We start from the raw sequence: 17,722 nt of genomic DNA, 5'->3' as shown, positions 1-17,722 counted from the left end.
CAAAATGCCATGACCATGAAGCGGGGAATAAACGCCAGTTCGCTTATGCAGCACTCACGCAGTCCCACATTCCACATGCCACATTCCACGTTCATACGCTCATCTCGAACCATAACAACACTCATTCCCATCATCCCATCATCACATCCACCCAAGGTCCATCAGCAACCTCTTAACCTCCGCATCCTTCATCCCATTCATATTCAGACTCCGAACCTGACTCCCCTTCTTAAGACGACTCAGTCCCAACGCCACCTTCCACGCCTCACTCTCATCAAGGATGAAAGTATACTTCTTATTCTCCGTATCCCTCGTCTGCGCTCTGAAAACATGCGTCGCAGCTCCTCCCGCATGAGTCTTCGTCGCGCCATCTTCGACGAGTTTCAACGTCCAGGCTTTGACGTCCCATTCGCGCTGGGGCACACCGCGGACGTCGTCGTCGATGAAGAGACCTTCGGTCTTGATGCGGAGGATGAGGCCATCGGTTACGTTCGCCTGGCTGGCGACGAGTTGGGAGATGGGTTTGTTGGGGAAGCTGTCGCTGAAGAGGTAGACGGCTTTGATTTGGATTTTGTCGGGGTCGTTGGTGTGGTAGGGTCCGCGCATTGAGGGTGGTGGGGTGGTTCGAGCAGTGCTCTGACTGGGTGCGTAGCTGCTTTCACTGAGGCCGGAGATCGAAGAGGCTGATGATTTGTATGTTGCCGCCTTCTTGGGTGAGGTGTCGTAGGGTCGATAGGAGTACGCAGTTTCTCCGGTGGCAGATTTGGCTGAAGGTTGTTCGTAGTTCGACTTGGTCGGACTCGATCGCGCACTGGCCGTGGCAGCGACTCTTGCTCGAGCTTCTGCCAGTCTCTCTGCTCGCTCCTTCTCTGCTTTCTCCTTGTCAGCCTTCTCCTTGGCTTCCTTCGCTGCTTTGTCTGCCTGCTCCCTAGCCTCTCGCTCTCGAGCATCCTTGTCGCGTGCCTCCTTCTCTCGAGCGAGCCTCTCGCGTGCAATGCGCTCTCGTGCTTCTCGTTCGCGTGCCTCTTTCTCTCGAGCACGTGCCTGCTCCCATTTCGATTTCTCAGCTGCAGCCTTTTCGGCCTTCTCCTTCTCCTCTCGCAGCCGTTGTGCTTCCTTGCGCTTCTTCTCCAGCTCTTCAGCTCGCTTGCGTTCCTCTTCCCTCCTTCTGGTTTCCTCTCTAGCCTTTTCCCATGCTCCAGCACTTGGACTAGGTTTAGCTTTCGGTTGTGGTTCCGGTCGAGGAGGTGGAGGGGGTGGTGGAGCTTGATGTTCTGGCTCTGGTTGTGGTGGCGGTGGAGGAGGTGACTGGTAATTGGGCGGAGGACCGCTCGAGTACTGCTTCTGCTGATGATGCGAACCACTTGCGCCAGCTCCTCCCGCGCCTCCTGGGGGCCGCCCAGAGCTGCTCTCCGCCTGCGTCTTGCCCCAAGCCCAAGCTCCAACCCCCACAGCAATCACCAGCACGACCACACCAAGCCCGCCGCCGCCCGCCACGACTGTGGAGCTCCAGGTCTTGAGCACCGGTATGATCAACGACCATATGCCCACGACCAGTAGTGTGCAGCCTACCCCCGCAAGGAAGCTGTTGCGCTGTGGCTGAAGGGATGGCAGGTATAGAAAGCCTCCCCCAGCTGAGTGCGGCGGGATGATGAAGATGTCATAGTTGCCATCCGGCAGCCCACCACCAGGCGGCCGCGGGTTCTGCCCGTGCGGAGGTGGCGGCGGTGGAGGTGGCTCCGAGTCCATCCTCCCTGTCCGCTATTCACGTCACGGGCGTGTTGCTAATCGCGATGCTGTCGTCTCTGCTACGACCGGTCGTGTGAGGTGTGTATTGTGTTCGTCACTGGTCGCCGCCGTCGTAGGCGATGCATAGAGGCTCGCTACAGGCCTGTGGTCGCGTTTAGCTCTCTCCCCTAGCAGCGGTGTAAATGCTTGAACTCGATCCTGGCTTCCTTGTGTAAGACGAAGGCTGGTGTTGTTGCGCTTGGAGGTATTCGTGGCCCCTCGCTCGATTGGCCCGAATACCGATAGACACCCGTAGCAGACAAACGCCAGAACTCCGAACAATCACCGCGCAAGATATCACTGTCGCGGTCGAGAGGAAGGCGTTTGGTGGGTAGGGTGGGTGTTGGTCGGGAGTTGAGAAAGTTGACAGTCGGGATGCCTTGTGTTGTTGGTTGCGGACCGCAGCCGCTACAGCGTGTGTACCTCGAAGTCTAAAGGCTCTGCTGACCACCTCAATAGTTCATTGGCGCCGGCCCGTCATCGAGCAGGGATGTCCGAACACGCTCGGCACGTTTTCGAGCTGCAGCTGGGTACGGCAGCTGGCAGACCACCGCGAAGGGCCGTCGAATATGAAGAAATGAGGACTTCGAGTCTTCTTGGGAACAGCGCCACCGCTGTACACGGCCACTCTCGACACAGCTTACGAGGGACAACACCGACTAATATCACACAGTAAACACACTCTCGCTCGAGCGCTGCCTAGCCAGAGTAAACAACAACAACGAAAAGAACGGCTAGTAGGGGCGAATAGGAAGCGCTCCCTCAGAAATCGCGACTCCGATTCGTGGACCAAAGGGCAACCTGGCTGTATTTCTGCACGGCGGCAGCCGCCCCAACCCCAACACCACTCGTCACAACTCGCTTGTACGACGCGTTTGCTGCACCTTCTTCTAGGTGCATTGCATCTCACACCGCAATGGTGCCACGTCGTTCCAGCCAGCTGCTTCGCGTCCTCCATGCAGCGAAAAGGCGGCGTGTCAACATTCACGAAAGCAAAGCGCCGAAATAGCCTTTTCTCGCATAGCAACCGCCGGCTAGTGACGCACTGCCGAGAGCTCTAGCTCATGTGCCGTACCGCCCGGTCAGAGTGCCATATGGCAGCCACATCTGGCGCGCGCTCAAGACTGAATGAGGATGGAAGGCGATGACAGCCACAATGCACAATCCAACCTATATCCAAGAACTTACTCCACATTCTCATACAGTACTGTTCATACTACGACCGTAACTGCGACGTATCCACCCTATGCCGCCTCACCAACGCACTCCCACCCCCGATGACCACAATAGCAACCATCAACACCCCATTGAAAACCGCCATCAAAAAGAACGGCGCTCCCACCATCCAAGAGTCAAACAACGCGCCTCCCAACTTCGTGAGAATCAAAATGCCCGCACCGCCCGCTAACGAGTACATCCCCGCAATACTCCCCTTCAGCCTCGACCTGTCGATCTTCACATTGACGCTCTCACATCTTGTTCTTGAGCCTGTGCCTATGCTTGGGAGTAGGGCGGCAGTTTCTTCGCCTTGTACTGGTCCCACGCCTGTGTGTCGTAGTGTGCTTGCTGTTCCGGGTCTGCTGTCGATAGCTGGCGCATTGGCGTTGACGCCTCGACCTAGAAGACCTAGGGAGCAGACTATTGCGCCAATTTGACCGACTCCGATGAGGATGACCGAGAGGAAGGCCCACTGGCCGCCTCCTCCGTGGAAGGCGTCGGGGTTCTTCAGCAGACCGAACGAGACGTATCCTGCAACGCCGACTAGGGAGGATAGGAGTAGTGGCCATTCTGAGTTGGCCCTCGCAGCGCGGCCTCCAAAGTACCCGAACAGTGGTGCACATATCAATGCTGCAAGCTCTCCAATTCCGGTAAGTGCTGCGGCGAGTTTGTACGCACGTTCGCAGTTCTTCTTGATATCCGTCAGATTGTCTGGGTTGGATGTACACAGTTCGTTTCGGACGAAGTAGGCGTTCACGAAAAGAGGAATGAAGAGGCTGATTCCAACTGACGAAGCTCGTGCAACGAAGCCGCCGAGGTATCCAAGTCCGATGGCCGGGTCTGTGAAGCCCAGCTTGATCGACTCCTTAGCGAGGAGGAAATAAGAAGGTGCGGGTGAGAGAGTCGTGTGGAGGTGGCCTTCGGGTCCAACGCTGGTCGCCTCGTCGTAGGGTGGTTTGGTCAGCGCAGAGAAGCTTTTGTGTTCTTCGCCGGGGAGATTGCGGAGGCCGAAGAAAATGAAGATGCCAACAAGGAGGGCTATGGAAGCGACGATGTAGTAGCTGATCTGGACGCTCTTGGCTTGGCCATATTCTTGCAGGTATGCGGGCAGAGGCAGGAAGAGGGCCAGAGCTACGAGGGCTCCAGCGCCTGTAAAGAAGCCGACTAGGCCGGCAAGTTGTGAAGTGCCTGCTACACTGTCGTGATCCTGGGTCTCGGTACTGTTTCGTCCCGTCTGATTCTTCGTTGAAGCACTTGTAGCAGGTCTTGATGCAGATGCGTAGCTCGCCGGAGTAATCGTGAGCTCGCTATTCACACTCGGCGTAGTCGCATGACCAACGCTCCCATTCCTCACCCCCGTCTCTTCCTCACGCAGCCTCGCGGCATGTCCCTCAGGCCCAGCGCGCTCTTCATCCTTATCCGCCCCGCCTCTTTCAGCCACCATAGATGGCAGTATCGCTGTGACCATAGTGGAGCACGCAGCACCTCCCAAACTGAACATCAACCTCCCAAGTAGCAGATCTGGATACACATTCGCACTCTGTACAAGACACACCAGACTAAACGCAACGATACAATAGCCCACCACTGCCACAGCTCTTACTCCGATACGATCACTCAGCATGCCCCACAGAGGACATGCAACCAGTGCCAGCAACTCATCTGCAAAACCTAGTGTGCCGACTGCGTCTCCTACTGCTTTCTTTTGTCCGATGACTTCTGTGACCACGAAGGATATGCTACTGTTTAGGAAGACCAGGAATGAGATGCTGAAGAGTGCAATGCCGCCGAGGTATGCCGTGGCCTGTAGGCCCGTCGCAGTGAGGCGCGGGAAGAAGCGAGGCATGGTTGCGATGCTTTGGTGTAGTCTTGAATGAAGACCTATGTGGCTACGCTGGGATCGATACTAATGGTTCGGATGTCGTGCCTTCGTGCTCAGGCTTTGGAGGGGCTGGGTTGTAGGGTGGGCGCTATGCCCTCAACAGGTCCATCTCATGCCATAGAATGTGTCAGAAGCGCGTGTCACTTCAAGTAAGTAGTCTGGAGACGGTAGAGAGGATGTTGAAATCGTTGTCGTGTCCAAGTCAAGGTGTATGTCGCGGTGGCATCACCTGCAGCCAGCACAGGCCAACCAATGTCGTCGACGACGTCAGCAGAGAGGAGGAGCTCAAGGTTTCTTCCCACTTCTCCACAATCTGCAGCGTGTGGACATCTTTCAAACAACAACATTGCTATAGATCCTCGGAAGAAGATCGTTGTTGTGAAGGACTGTTACAGAAGGAGACGGAGCATATCGATGAGCGACTACCGTTGCTCGCGACGTTCCGCTCAAGCCTCAAGATCCACAGCTACGACAAAGCTCTTCCGAGGCATCAAGCTTTCTGCTGACACTATGAAGAAAATCCATTGCTCTGGAAGTGGCCCATGATCAGCACGAATGCTATCGATACGAACTCGAATATATAGTGAGGCAATCCTTAATGGCACCGAGGATCCCCAGGCTCCACACCAGTTCCCTCACCTCCACAACCATGGCCAAGCAGATCAAAGTAACCGCCTACCAAGAACGCGTCTGCTCCCTCCTGCAACAAATCCCCCAAGGCAAAGTCAGCACATATCTCGCCCTATCCAACGCCCTCGACTCCAGCCCCCGAGCCATAGGCGGAGCTCTACGCCGTAATCCCTTCGCGCCAGAGATCCCTTGTCACCGTGTCATCAGTGCTGATGGCGTAAGTACAAGTAACAGGCGTGGGTACATCTAGACTAACGTTCTTCTTGCAGTACGTTGGCGGCTTCAAGGGAGAATGGTAGAAAGCCCCGAGCGGGATCAACACCGAGAAGAAGCTGGAACTGCTGAGAGCGGAGGGCGTGTTATTTGATGAGAGGGGCAAGATCGTGGAGCGTGGTAGGATGTGGGATGGCTTCGTCGTTTGATGAGGCAGGCGGTGGGATGTTCGTATGTGTGTCTACCATCCAGATGAGCTCTCGTGTTGAATTTGTGCCCCTCGAGATATCAGGCCTTTTCCTCTGCGGATTATTCGATCTGTAGGGCACCCAAACGATCGACACAAGCCTAAGCTAGAGAAATTATCTGTCTGGACGCCATATATCTACAGGGCGGCGTTGAGACGGCTAGAGAGCGTAAGTACGGAGAATGTCTATGCATCTCTTGAATCAACGAGAGGCGATCAAAGACCAGCCAGCCACGAGGCTATATCGACACCCGCAGGAGCTTTGCGACTGGCGGCAGAAGTCCAATGCGAGAGCAAGTCTGAACTACGAACCACACGAGAGTTGAGATTACTCCTCATCTAGAGGTCTACCTCCCATCGATCCCACTCCTCCAAGTCTACTTCCCCTTCCGCCGACCTTCCCTCTCCTTCCTCCGCCGCTCCCGCTCCTCATCGTCAACATCGATCTGCTCCATGCGCCTCAGCCACTTCTCATCCGGGACTGGCGGTTCAGTCCGCCGCCAGATCTCTCGCGCAGCAGCTCGTGCTTCCTCTGTAGCTTTAGAAGGCCTCCTCGCTTCCCTCTCCTCCTTGCGGCGTTGGTATTCTTCCCGGTTGATATCGCTCTGCTCCCATCTTCGCAGAGTCTCCTCGTCTGCGATTAATCTCGACTTGGACGCTGGACTAGACTCAGAGGTTGGCGATGCCGCTCTCTGAAAGCCGAAAACTTTCTGCAACCTTTCACGGTCAAGTCCGAGGGTCTTCTGGCACGTCTCCACCGTCTTATCGAAGTCGTGAAGTTTCTGCTTCATGGACTGCAGATAGTGCTGTCGCTGGGCGGGACTCGTCGCTTGTTTCACCTGTCTTAGTGGCCACCTCCACATTTTGCCGATGTCAACGTGGCCGTGAGACGTCCTGGGCCAAGCATGATAAGTGGTCCCTGCTGAGAAGCCTAGTATGGCAGCTGCGAAGAGGTAGGTGGGGCGAAGAGTCGCTCTAGGGAGTCTGCTCATAGTGGAATTTCGCTGGGTGCTTTGGAGAAATTCGAGTTATTAATCGTTGTGAAGTTGTACTTCCTCAGATCTCAGTAGGACTGAAAAGAACAGAGATATAACACGCCGCAGCTATGATCACGTCAGCTTTTTTCTTTTGCCCACTTACCATCGCAACGCCCTCTCAGTCCTCCAACGTTTCAACACCACGCAAACCTACACAAACCCCCTTCCCTCCTCAAATTCGCCTCTCGCGTACCTGGAACCAGCTCTTATTCCAGTCGGGAGCTTAGGGCTGGTCATCGGGCTATACTGGATCGCGCACCTCGCGGAGTCGAGGGTGACTTTGTGGATGCTGAGGGTTTTGTTGATAGCTGTGGGGCTGAGCATGGGGTTGGAGGTGGTGAGGACGGGGAGGATGGGTGTTACCGGGGGTTTGTAGGAGAAGTTGGACCCACGGGCGGCGAGTTTGGGCCTGGTGTGATGATCGGCGAGAGGTGGACTGTTCGAGGAGTAGGTAGGAGTAGACCAGCTTAGGGAGGTCGGAGCAGGTGAAGTATCGGATGCCAAGGCGAGACTTCAAGGTCCTGAGTCCAAGCTGGAGGTAGCCGAGAGGAAGGATCGGAAAATGAAGCTGAAGCTGAAGCGCAAGGAGTAGACCAATGTTTTTGAGTGAAGAGATATCATGCGTGGTAAGAACATTACACGGATGGATGTGCAAGTCGACTGATGGCGGCCGCATACAGTAAATTCTGCAAGCTGGCTGGACACATGTCGGAGTCGTTGACGGACGAGGGGCTGCTAGGAGGCCTTCAACTTGTATGACGGTTGTATCATCTCGCCATGTAGACCAATGTTGCGTGTCTGCCAATTTCCCAAGCGTGCTCCAACAGGTCTCCTCTGGTGCATAAACTGTGAATTTGTCGACGGCTGTTCACCTCCAGGTGCTGTGCAAATGCTCCGTCGAGACCTTGAGACTTGCACATGCCGAAAATGGATGACAAGGTGAATGATACTCGCTCGTGAACACGAGTCCGTGCGTGGAAGCGTCGTAGTCCAGAGTCAAAACTCCGAGCAGCCTTCTCTTCCTTGCCCTCATCGACACACACCCGCACCACCACCACGTCCAATTCTTGCCGCTCAAACACTTCGTCAATACCAACACAACACCACAACCTAACACACCATGTCCACCAACAACGCCGCCCAACGAGTGTTCGAAATCTACGAGCTACTCGAGATGATCATTTGCCAAGGTAAGTGATGCCAGCGGAGACTCGAGGCTGATCATTAGGCTGACCATTCTGTAGTTCCAGCTCATCGCGTGCGCGATCTGAAGAAGGTTTCGAGGGTTTGGAAGGATGTTGTCGAGAGCTCGAGCGCAGTCAGTCGTGCCACACGACTCCGCCCCAATCTTGCGGCAGACCCCTGCTGTAAGGATAGAGGAACCCCACTCTCGAACTCCATGTTCAGGGTGGTACGCAGCGTACTCATCAACTGCTTCAAACCAGTATGCTACCCACCCGAGGCCTGGATTCGACTCAACCCTGCGCTGCGAGCAGTGTCAGAGCTCGACAAGCGGATGCTCCGCTTGGTGCGCGGCTATCGGACACGTATAAACGTACTCCTGTCGGATACCTTGGAGGAGGAACCGGGGCTGATGGAGCAGTATGTTACCGAGCCACCCGTCTGCGCGATCAGCCTCCAGATCAAGCACCGGCGAGCAAGGTGCAATTCGTCGGGACTCATGTGGACCTACTGGAATACCAACCTCGGCGAGGAAAATCGCGTCACTGCATACAGCAGATCGGGTCTCAAGATCAAGGATCTAATGGCTGTCAGATTCGAGCTCCAGAAGGCTCAGCGGAGCTATCTGCAAATGCCAAGTCCCAGTGGCACAAGCGTCATCGCGTCGTTCTGGGTTCAAGATCAAGACGATTCCGGTGACGAGACGAGGACTTGGGGTAATGCAGGATTCAAGAGCCACCAGAACAGTCCCGAGCTTGCATATTTCGAGGGAGACTTGCCACGCTTCCGTGGCATGATCCATGCGTCCGAGGAAGACCGGGAGGCTGCTGCCGAGAAAGATGCTGAGCTTGCGCTTACACCGGAGACGTTGAGGGAGTCGACCTTGGAGGAGTGCTTCTAAGAGTGCAGGAGACACCAGGCAGTGGGATAAGCAAAGCACGTTTGGCGTGAGAAGAGGTGTCTGTTTTCTTAGTCGTGAGAAGGCAGCCGCCGCGACTACCAGACTTCGGAAGGATCGACCTTGATGTTCTCACCATTAGGTCGGACGGTCTTGCGATCCTTGTCGCGCCTCAATGGCTTCCGCATGTCGTATGCGTCGCTGCCATCGTTGTAGTAGTCTGTTATGCGGCGGAAGACAGAGTAGCTAGCATAGTCAGCAGCGAACTTCCACAACTTCATGGTGAACATCACTCACCCCATCTTCTTATACAGCTTGATAGCTGCAACGTTCTCAACCCTCACAAACAGGTCGACGAACCAAGCATTCTGCTCGTCGCCCGCGACCTCGATCGCCTCACTCAGCTTCGTGGCATAGCCCAATCGTCGTGCGCTCGGCGCCACGGTCAAGCACGTAATATGCGCATGCCATGGCAAGTAATTGCTCGCCTTACCCTTCTGATACACCTTGAAGCCGGGATCATACGGCTCAACAGGTGGCGGATACGGCGACGCCTCGACTTTGCCAAGAACTAAGAATCGGTATGTCAGCCAAGCGATACATGCTGCATTCCACAATAGGTGACAAACATACTGTAAGCTTCAATCTGACCACTAGGCGATTCGATGACTTTGCATAACGAGGGCCATTTTGTGAAATATTCGAGGTAAAAGCCGATGTTGTACGTTTCTGTGAGGTGGTCGAGATTGCAGGGGTTGAATTTGAGGAGGTCCATGGGAGTCATGGGCCGTATGGTCGCCATGGTCGATCAGCCGTGAGGTTCGGTCGATGATGATTGCCGAATGTGCGAGGAAGTGTTGAATGAAGTGCTGTTCGTTCAAGGTTTGCTGTGGCTGACCAGGGCTTGGCTGCGCGTGCGGCCGCGATCCCGCTGAGGGAGGCCTGTATAGGATGTTGATTCGAAGCTCCTTCCACTTTAGGGATGTGTTCGGAGAGGCTGTTCCTGGTCACCGGGATGAGAGGTGTTGTCGCTCTTGGCGGTGGATGTTCAGAAGGAGGTTGTGGTATCGCTTCCTTGGAGGAAAGTTCTGCCGCAGATATCCCGATGGCTCCACATCTCGGACTCGCATTTCGACAATCCTTGACATCCACCAGCATTCGTGTGACCACCGCTTTGAGTACACCGATCAGTGATCGAGATCCTTCTATTGTTACGAAATGCGGGTGTTGCTTGCTCTGACAGATGACAGCAAGAATGCCGCTGAAAACACATGACTAAACGGCACTGAGGGCTGAACATGACATCAGCGAGGGCATGACGACTTTACCTCCAGTCGACGTCTCGCATCGCGAAGGAACTGGGACGTTTGCCCTCAGAGGTCAATCACCCATCGGAGACGATCAGACACAACACAATCAGCCACCTCCTTCGCACGTATACCAAGGCTGCTGACCATACACTCTCTTGCTATATGTCGATGGGACCTCGACACTAATCTGACCTTCTCCCTTCGAGTTGCTCTTCGCTGTCACGATGGCATCAACACTAAGCATCAGCTTCACAGAAAGCGTGGTTCATAACAGCATGTCACTTTTAGTCCTCGGCCTCGCAGGCATCATCTTATCAAGCATTGGCTGGGTCATCTACAGCATCTTCCTGCACCCACTTCGTTCTTATCCCGGACCTTTACTCTGGCGCCTCTCCAAGATTCCATATGACTACCACTCCTTCCACGGAACTCTACCGAGTACACTCAAGAATCTGCATCAAACATATGGCCCCGTCGTCCGCATTGGACCAACCAGACTCAGCTACACGGATGGACGAGTCTGGAAAGAAGTCTGGGCTGCCCGCAACCCCGAATGGCCCAAAGACACGAGGGGGATCAAGCTGCCACCGAATGGATCATATAGCATTCTGAACGCACCAACTGACATCCATGCCCGCTATCGAAGACTACTCGCTCACGCTTTCTCTGAGAAGGGCTTGAAAGACCAGCAACCAAGAATCCAAGAGTATGTGGAGCTTCTCGTCGACCGCCTTGAAGAGAAAGCACAGAGCGGCGAGGCGACCGATATCGTGGACTGGTATACCAACACAGTCTTTGACGTGATCGGAGATCTAGCCTTCGGGGAGTCTTTCAACGGGTTACTACACCGTAAGGTGCATGAATGGATTCCAGCCATCCTGGACAGTGTCAAGTACACATTCCAAGCTAGCATAGTATCTCGTCATCACCTCAAATGGGCAGAAAAGTACCTCGTCGACACATCCGTCGTCCAAGGCCGCATGAAGAACTACCGCCTGGCAGCTCATAAGGTTCACAAACGTGCCGCTCTCGGAGGCGAACGGGGTGATTTCTGGGATAGAGTCTTGATCAAATCGAAAGATGATAACAAAGCCGGCGACGGTCAGCCTTCATGCCCCAACCCCTTCCACGCATCATATCTAACATCTTTTCCAGGCATGACCCAAGACGAAATGGTCAACAACGCCGCCGTCCTCATCCTCGGCGGCGCCGAAACCTCCGCCACAACCCTCTCCGGCACAACCTACCTCCTCCTCACCCATCCCGCCATCTACCGCAAACTCACCCAAGAAATCCGCTCAACCTTTTCCTCCAGCGACGAGATCGATGTCTACAGCGTCACGAAACTCCCCTACATGCTCGCCACCTTGGATGAAGCAATGCGGATATACCCACCCGTCCCCGACAGCGCCTCTCGTATCCCTCCCGTAGGTGGAGGAACCGTTCTGGGCAAATATTTACCTGAAGGAACAACGATCCATATCCCGCAACTAGCGACGAATCATAGCGAGAGCAATTTCGCGAGGGCTGATGAGTTTTGCCCGGAGAGATGGTTACATGACTCGGAAAGGCCGGAGGAGTTCAAGAGGGGTGATAAAGCGGCGTTCCAGCCTTTTACAGTTGGGAATAGAAATTGCATTGGGAGGAATCTCGCTTATGCGGAGATGAGGTTGGTGCTGGCGAAGGTGCTGTATAATTTCGATTTGGAAATGGATGGGAGGTCGAGGGGGAAGGATTGGTTTGAGCAGAAGGCTTATGGGGTTTGGCTTAAGGGGCCGTTGTATGTGAGGGTGAAGCCGGTGGTGAGGGAGTAGTGCGATGCAAGTCAGTATCTGCGAGCGACTCTATCGGCAATGTCCCGCTAATACTCTCCAGCGATGTCGACTATCCCCCGCTACGCCACTTGAAGCATGTGAGGCGATTTCAGGTCATCTTGACAACTCCCACATGTAATGACTTGTATCCAGCTCGGAGTCCACTTCCATGAACAGGTGCCAGTCGAACTTGCGGTCCATATGCTTGATCTTCTCGAAATCGAAGCGCGTTTCATCGTAAGGCTTGCGATATCGTGGCAGAAAACTCTGGAAGTACATCTTGTCCAGCTCCGTGTCTTCCTGGGAATGGCAGTTCGAGTTGAATCCATGGATCTGTAGCCTTGCGTGTACCATGACGTCGATCGGATGGGGATCTGGCCCGAAACAAGTCCACTGCGTAGACCTCATTGTATCACGAGCTGCCATGAGATCGCTCACTTTGAGGCCTGTTGGGTTGTAAGCGGTGCAGATATTGGCATTACAGTGGGTGTCCCAGGCTTCTAGGACAGGGTCCCAGCGGTAGGTGCTAATAGTGATCTGTGCAACAGGCGGATGTGTGACATATTCATCGCTATGACTCGGCATGCCTTCAGTAGGTAAGACGATGGTGATGTGGTACGCCGAGCTGTCGATTACATATTGGTTGAGCTCGGCTGACAGCTGTCGAAAAGCCGGGTTGACGCGAACCCAGTCTGTTGAGGTGTAAATCGCGATGTTCTCGTCGGCCTCTACGAAGTTCCAGAAGTCATTTGCGTTGTTCACATAAACATCGTGGTGCTCGCGCCAACAAGCGTGGAGGACTTGCGTCTGTTGCACGGCCTTGGAGCCAGCGATCATATCCCGCCATATGCGTGAGACACGCTTGAAGCGACGTATCTGCCATCCGTCAGACCTGAAGATCATTACAACTCTTCCACGCTAACTGACCTGGTACGGTTCGCATTGGCACAAGATCATCTCCAGAAGCTCCGCCACGTCGAACACCTTTTGTGCAGCGATCTTCATGGCGTGGTCTTGTGGTGGCGCACCGCAATCGGAGACGAGGAGTGAGCGTGTCGTGAAACTGTGTCCTGCGAGTGTTGCGTGAGTGTGGACGTCAAGATTGTTTGGTGAGAACGAAAGTGAAGCTGTAAGAAGAAAGAGCGAACAAGAATCTAATCACAGACCCGAAGCCTAAAAGTGCCATCTTCTGGCAGGCGCATGGCATACCTAGTGCTAGCCTTCGTGCTGCTTGATATTCCTGCACCACTTCTCAAAGATACAGCAGTCTCCTTCCCGTGAGGCCTCGTTACACAGTATCCCATTTAGTGCCCTGCATACCACCTCGCCTTGCGCTTGCCATTTCCCACAGTCTTGTACCAGACCAGTGCACCATGTTGCTTCATGGCTACCTCCAATGTGCCACGAGGCAAATCCGAAGCTTCGCAGTAGCGGGACATAGCGCTCATGGAGTGCATCGATTCAAGCTTCCCGTCCTCCATTGACGCTGCGTGTCGCGTTCATGCCCAAAATCTCCGAGTCTTCGTAACACTGTGATGACTAGGAGATAGCAGAGCTCATCCTCAAGCCACGACGATCAAGCATCCTCATCGTCGTCGTCCTGCTAGTCCTCGTTGTCATAATACAGCCGTTCCTTCCGGCTGTCCATGGAAGGATGCCAATCAAGAGCGCGGTCCCTCTGCTTGGCCTTCTCGAAGCGTGTACCTGGCATGTCAGAAGCCTTGCGATATCTGGGCAAGAATCCTTGAAAGTACAAGTCATGCAACATTCTGTCTTCGAGCGTATTGTCCTGAGCATTTGTCCCCTCGATCTCGAACCCGGCCTGCACGATCGTGTCCACTGAGGGTGGCTGGTTGTCACTGGATGTGTGTTGCGCTGCGATCAAAGCGTCGCGGACGGCCAAGATGTCCTTGACCTTCAGGCCCTCCTTGTTGTAGGCCGTACAGGCGTTCTCGTTGTCCGGGACATGCCATTCCCCGTTGTCAGAGCTCCAGCAGCGTGTTCCAAGCGTTATGGCGGCAACTGGTGGTGTGGTCACGAATTCCTCGAGGCTCGATGAATGGCTCAATGATGAAGGTAGGACAATCGTGATGTCGTAATATGTTGTCTCAATCCTCATCTGTCCGAACTCGTAGTGCACCTTCTCGAACACTGGGTTGAGCCTCACCCAGTCAGTCGCATAGTATGTGCAGAAGGTGTTGACGTCCCAGAGTGGAACGTCGTCGTTATCGTAGTCGGGGGCATCACTACAAAGCGTCAGAAGAACGCGCGACCGCCGCACCGCATTTGAACTATTGATCATATCGCGCCAGCTTCGCGCAACAGACTTGAGCTCTTGTATCTGGTACGGCGGGCATTGACATATGATGATCTCGAGCAACTCGGCGGTATCGAAGACTTGCTGTGCAGCTGACATATTGCGCACACGGCTGCCGGTGGTTCGTGCGTGTGGAGAGTTGCGGTCGTGGTGGTAGTTGTAGATGATGCGCGTAGTCGATTGAGTAGTGGCTGGAGAATGCGACGAAGAAAGTGTAATGTGTTTCAGTGCGTCAGCACGCACCATGCGGTCTTGAAGTTGCATTCACTCGCTGTAAGATGATGAAAGTAACGTGCCCACTCCATTGCATCATATTCACAAGTCGACGTGCCGAAGAAGTAATGTGTACTTGCTGTCCGGAAGCACCTCCTGTAACGCCTTCGCTGTGCCATCAAGTCCCATATCTGTACATGTCCAGTCGAGCATTGCCATCATCCTTGCCTATTCATCAGGTCAGCATCTGTCTGTCCATCATCATCAAGCCAGATGGTCAACATACCTCTGCTTATGCTTCGGATTCTTGCTGCATATTATGTAGACGTATCGTCCTCCCTTCCTCCTGACGCTCTTGCATCCATCGCATAGCTTCTTAACACTACTCCTGACCTTCATCCCTCGAATCTGCTGCTTTGTGACAACCTTACTCCTCGACGCACTTCCAACCTCAAGCTTCTGCATTGCCTGCACGATCGATGGCCGTTGTGCTTGTTGCGCGATCATGTGCTTGCATGTGTGGCTGCTGCACTGTCGTTTCGCTGCTGAGGTGTTGACGGCATATCGTGTACTGGCGATGCGTGGACGTGTGGCGATCGAGCGCTGTAGCACCTGTCGGGAGAGGCGTGAGGCGAGCATGATGGCGATGTATGATCAATGCTATGGTCTCGCGCTGTCGTTCGCATTGAAGTTCGAAGTGCACGGCCACGGCACTTCTTCTTCCGACTTGCCGACGTTGCTGCCTCAGGATCGCACACACTCGCCAAGATTATTTTGGCAGGCGCTAGGGACCATCTCGAATTTGAGGCAGGCACGACCTCTGCACAACAGCGCCGCTGACCACCGCCCAACGACACTCCCTTCCTCCGCCGACTTCGACAATCCGATTGCACACATTCCGCAATCATGGCGACCGAATTGACTGTCCAGAGCGAGCGCGCTTTCCAGAAGCAGCCACACGTCTTCACCAACCAGAAGGTGAAGAGCCGTAAGACACCAAAGGTCGGAAAGGGTGGCCGGAGATGGTACAAGGACGTCGGTCTAGGCTTCAAGACCCCAAAGACCGCCATTGAGGGCAGCTACATTGGTATGTGTGTCCAGAGGCATGCGCAAGAGATGGTCATATCGGAGACATAGGCGTTTGGGATGAAGGCATGCCAAGACGAGGTGAAGAACATGGACACTGATACGATCCGCCCACAGACAAGAAGTGCCCATTCACCGGTCTCGTCTCCATCCGTGGCCGTATCCTCACTGGCACCGTCGTCTCTGTCAAGATGCACCGCACACTCGTCATCCGCCGCGAGTACCTTCACTTCGTCCCCAAGTATTCCCGTTACGAGAAGCGCCACAAGAATCTCGCCGCACACGTTTCGCCTGCCTTCCGTGTGTCCGAGGGTGACATCGTCACTGTTGGCCAATGCCGGCCGCTCAGCAAGACTGTACGAGCCGCAATCCCAAACCTCGAACACCCCCCACTCGGCATACTAATTCTTCGTCTAGGTCCGCTTCAACGTTCTGCGCGTCCTGCCAAGAACCGGCAAAGCCGTTAAGCAGTTCAACAAGTTCTAAGCGACCATCGACATGCGACACGGAATTTGAGGGAACAGCGAGCAGTTAAGAGCGGCAGGGAAGGACACGAATGGGACTCCCTACGACTGCATCCTGAATGGCGTTGGTCTGAGGTGGGGTTGGTCTTGCTATGTCGTATCACGAGAGTCCTTCCGCCAGGTACTAGCTCGGCGCAGCAAGCGTCAAAATGCGAACAGTTCATGCAAAAGAAACGACATGCCCTCACGCGATGCCATTGCACGATCCTGTGCCGGAGTAAGACTGCGACCGAGATCTTCAACCTCCCAGCCCAGCGCGACGAAATTGCACAGTCGAAACACTCCCCCAGAACTCTCCATCACTCCCACTTCCCCATACCAGTGACACACACACTGTGGAACCTTTGCCGTTCGTTCGCTGCTATAGAGTCCTACAGCTCAAAAGGCAATAGCGTTATCCGAACCTTCCTTTGGTATTCCTAGATTGAGGCTTCACAGTCGTTATTGCGTGTTACTTTCTGCTTCTGCTCTTGTTTCTCTCGGGATTCCTCGTGGAGCAGTCGTCCATTATATGCACGCGGACATTCTATGACATGAAATTCGAAGTCACTACTGGTGACAACGTAGGATTCGATGTTTGAGGCAGGTAAGCGAGATGTAAGATGGAATTCAGCAAAAAGGTATCGACGCTGGCCAATGATTATGTTCCTGCCAGGCACGCCGCCTCAAGACTGGTTGACTTGAACCGGCAAGAATTGGAGAAGGAGAGATCAGCTTTGGCTAATATGTTTGGTTATCAGCAGCTGCACCATTGAGCCACCGCCGATCGCTGAAGGACTGCCGACATAAGTAACCTATGTACCTGATTCGACCTCTCGCCTAGCTGTTACGTCCGGTCTGTACATCTCTTCCCTTCTCAATTCCTATCTTCATTCTTACCGTCAAGCCTTCTATGTCCTCTGGGATGCATTTCTCTCGACAGCGGAAATGGGCGGGATGGCGCAGTCCAACAACGAATTGTTTGGCTGTAAAGTCTGCTGCATTGCTAGAGGACCCGAACGATACATGTTGCGTTCGCTTCTCAAGTCCCGGACCAGATCTCCGCCTGGCCAGGGTCGCTGTTTCTTTTTGCCCTATCGAGTAAAGGGGGCCCATGAAAGACTTTGGATGGGCAAAACAACCAGCACTGGCCCAATGGCTCTCTCGCATCGATACCCCATCCCGAGCTATGATAGCTTGAAGGTGGGATCTTGTCTCGAGATTGGGAACAGCGCCAAGGGCTTTCATTACAGGCAAGTATACCATTGAGCCACTGCTGATCGTCGCGAGTGATGACATTTAGTTGCAATATGTGAGTTTAGCAGCCAGCACTATTGGAACGAGCACGAGTTGCGGCACGAGCACACTGCCACTGTGGCTTCAT

The 17,722-nt window shown here is 54.3% G+C and overlaps 11 protein-coding genes across 11 annotated transcripts; 4 read left to right on the top strand and 7 right to left on the bottom strand.

The window, feature by feature from the left end:
• Positions 1–141: 141 nt before the first annotated feature.
• On the bottom strand, positions 142–1,749 carry CLAFUR5_02304 (uncharacterized protein; the record flags this gene model as incomplete). The annotated part of the gene is made up of 1 exon (XM_047901452.1): positions 142–1,749. One exon carries the CDS (start codon positions 1,747–1,749, stop codon positions 142–144), a length of 1,608 nt encoding a protein of 535 aa, XP_047756139.1.
• A 1,255-nt stretch (positions 1,750–3,004) lies between these two features.
• CLAFUR5_02303 (uncharacterized protein) lies at positions 3,005–4,852 on the bottom strand (the record flags this gene model as incomplete). Its single annotated transcript, XM_047901451.1, has 1 exon — positions 3,005–4,852. The coding sequence occupies one exon, from the start codon at positions 4,850–4,852 to the stop codon at positions 3,005–3,007; it is 1,848 nt and encodes a 615-aa protein (XP_047756132.1).
• A 634-nt stretch (positions 4,853–5,486) lies between these two features.
• On the top strand, positions 5,487–5,817 carry CLAFUR5_02302 (Methylated-DNA--protein-cysteine methyltransferase; the record flags this gene model as incomplete). The annotated part of the gene is made up of 2 exons (XM_047901450.1): positions 5,487–5,735; positions 5,788–5,817. 2 exons carry the CDS (start codon positions 5,487–5,489, stop codon positions 5,815–5,817), a joined length of 279 nt encoding a protein of 92 aa, XP_047756133.1.
• Positions 5,818–6,355: 538 nt separating this feature from the next.
• On the bottom strand, positions 6,356–6,970 carry CLAFUR5_02301 (uncharacterized protein; the record flags this gene model as incomplete). Its single annotated transcript, XM_047901449.1, has 1 exon — positions 6,356–6,970. The coding sequence occupies one exon, from the start codon at positions 6,968–6,970 to the stop codon at positions 6,356–6,358; it is 615 nt and encodes a 204-aa protein (XP_047756134.1).
• A 1,165-nt stretch (positions 6,971–8,135) lies between these two features.
• Positions 8,136–9,098, top strand: CLAFUR5_02300 (uncharacterized protein; the record flags this gene model as incomplete). The annotated part of the gene is made up of 2 exons (XM_047901448.1): positions 8,136–8,205; positions 8,260–9,098. The coding sequence occupies 2 exons, from the start codon at positions 8,136–8,138 to the stop codon at positions 9,096–9,098; spliced, it is 909 nt and encodes a 302-aa protein (XP_047756135.1).
• A 95-nt stretch (positions 9,099–9,193) lies between these two features.
• Positions 9,194–9,897, bottom strand: CLAFUR5_02299 (N-terminal acetyltransferase B complex catalytic subunit naa20; the record flags this gene model as incomplete). Its single annotated transcript, XM_047901447.1, has 3 exons — positions 9,194–9,341; positions 9,393–9,666; positions 9,729–9,897. The coding sequence occupies 3 exons, from the start codon at positions 9,895–9,897 to the stop codon at positions 9,194–9,196; spliced, it is 591 nt and encodes a 196-aa protein (XP_047755820.1).
• A 732-nt stretch (positions 9,898–10,629) lies between these two features.
• CLAFUR5_02298 (Averantin hydroxylase) lies at positions 10,630–12,219 on the top strand (the record flags this gene model as incomplete). Its single annotated transcript, XM_047901446.1, has 2 exons — positions 10,630–11,506; positions 11,561–12,219. 2 exons carry the CDS (start codon positions 10,630–10,632, stop codon positions 12,217–12,219), a joined length of 1,536 nt encoding a protein of 511 aa, XP_047755821.1.
• Positions 12,220–12,333: 114 nt separating this feature from the next.
• CLAFUR5_02297 (uncharacterized protein) lies at positions 12,334–13,224 on the bottom strand (the record flags this gene model as incomplete). The annotated part of the gene is made up of 2 exons (XM_047901445.1): positions 12,334–13,095; positions 13,147–13,224. The coding sequence occupies 2 exons, from the start codon at positions 13,222–13,224 to the stop codon at positions 12,334–12,336; spliced, it is 840 nt and encodes a 279-aa protein (XP_047755828.1).
• Positions 13,225–13,822: 598 nt separating this feature from the next.
• On the bottom strand, positions 13,823–14,800 carry CLAFUR5_02296 (uncharacterized protein; the record flags this gene model as incomplete). Its single annotated transcript, XM_047901444.1, has 1 exon — positions 13,823–14,800. One exon carries the CDS (start codon positions 14,798–14,800, stop codon positions 13,823–13,825), a length of 978 nt encoding a protein of 325 aa, XP_047755829.1.
• Positions 14,801–14,967: 167 nt separating this feature from the next.
• CLAFUR5_02295 (50S ribosomal protein L36) lies at positions 14,968–15,388 on the bottom strand (the record flags this gene model as incomplete). Its single annotated transcript, XM_047901443.1, has 2 exons — positions 14,968–14,977; positions 15,036–15,388. The coding sequence occupies 2 exons, from the start codon at positions 15,386–15,388 to the stop codon at positions 14,968–14,970; spliced, it is 363 nt and encodes a 120-aa protein (XP_047755826.1).
• Positions 15,389–15,655: 267 nt separating this feature from the next.
• On the top strand, positions 15,656–16,321 carry CLAFUR5_02294 (40S ribosomal protein S11-B; the record flags this gene model as incomplete). The annotated part of the gene is made up of 3 exons (XM_047901442.1): positions 15,656–15,836; positions 15,953–16,191; positions 16,253–16,321. 3 exons carry the CDS (start codon positions 15,656–15,658, stop codon positions 16,319–16,321), a joined length of 489 nt encoding a protein of 162 aa, XP_047755827.1.
• Between the last annotated feature and the right edge of the window lie 1,401 nt (positions 16,322–17,722).

Source organism: Fulvia fulva, chromosome 1 (genome assembly GCF_020509005.1).
Source record: "Fulvia fulva chromosome 1, complete sequence".
Classification (NCBI taxonomy): Eukaryota; Fungi; Ascomycota; class Dothideomycetes; order Mycosphaerellales; family Mycosphaerellaceae; genus Fulvia; species Fulvia fulva.
Note: the sequence above shows the minus strand (reverse complement) of the source record. Positions and strands in the feature narration are given on the sequence as shown.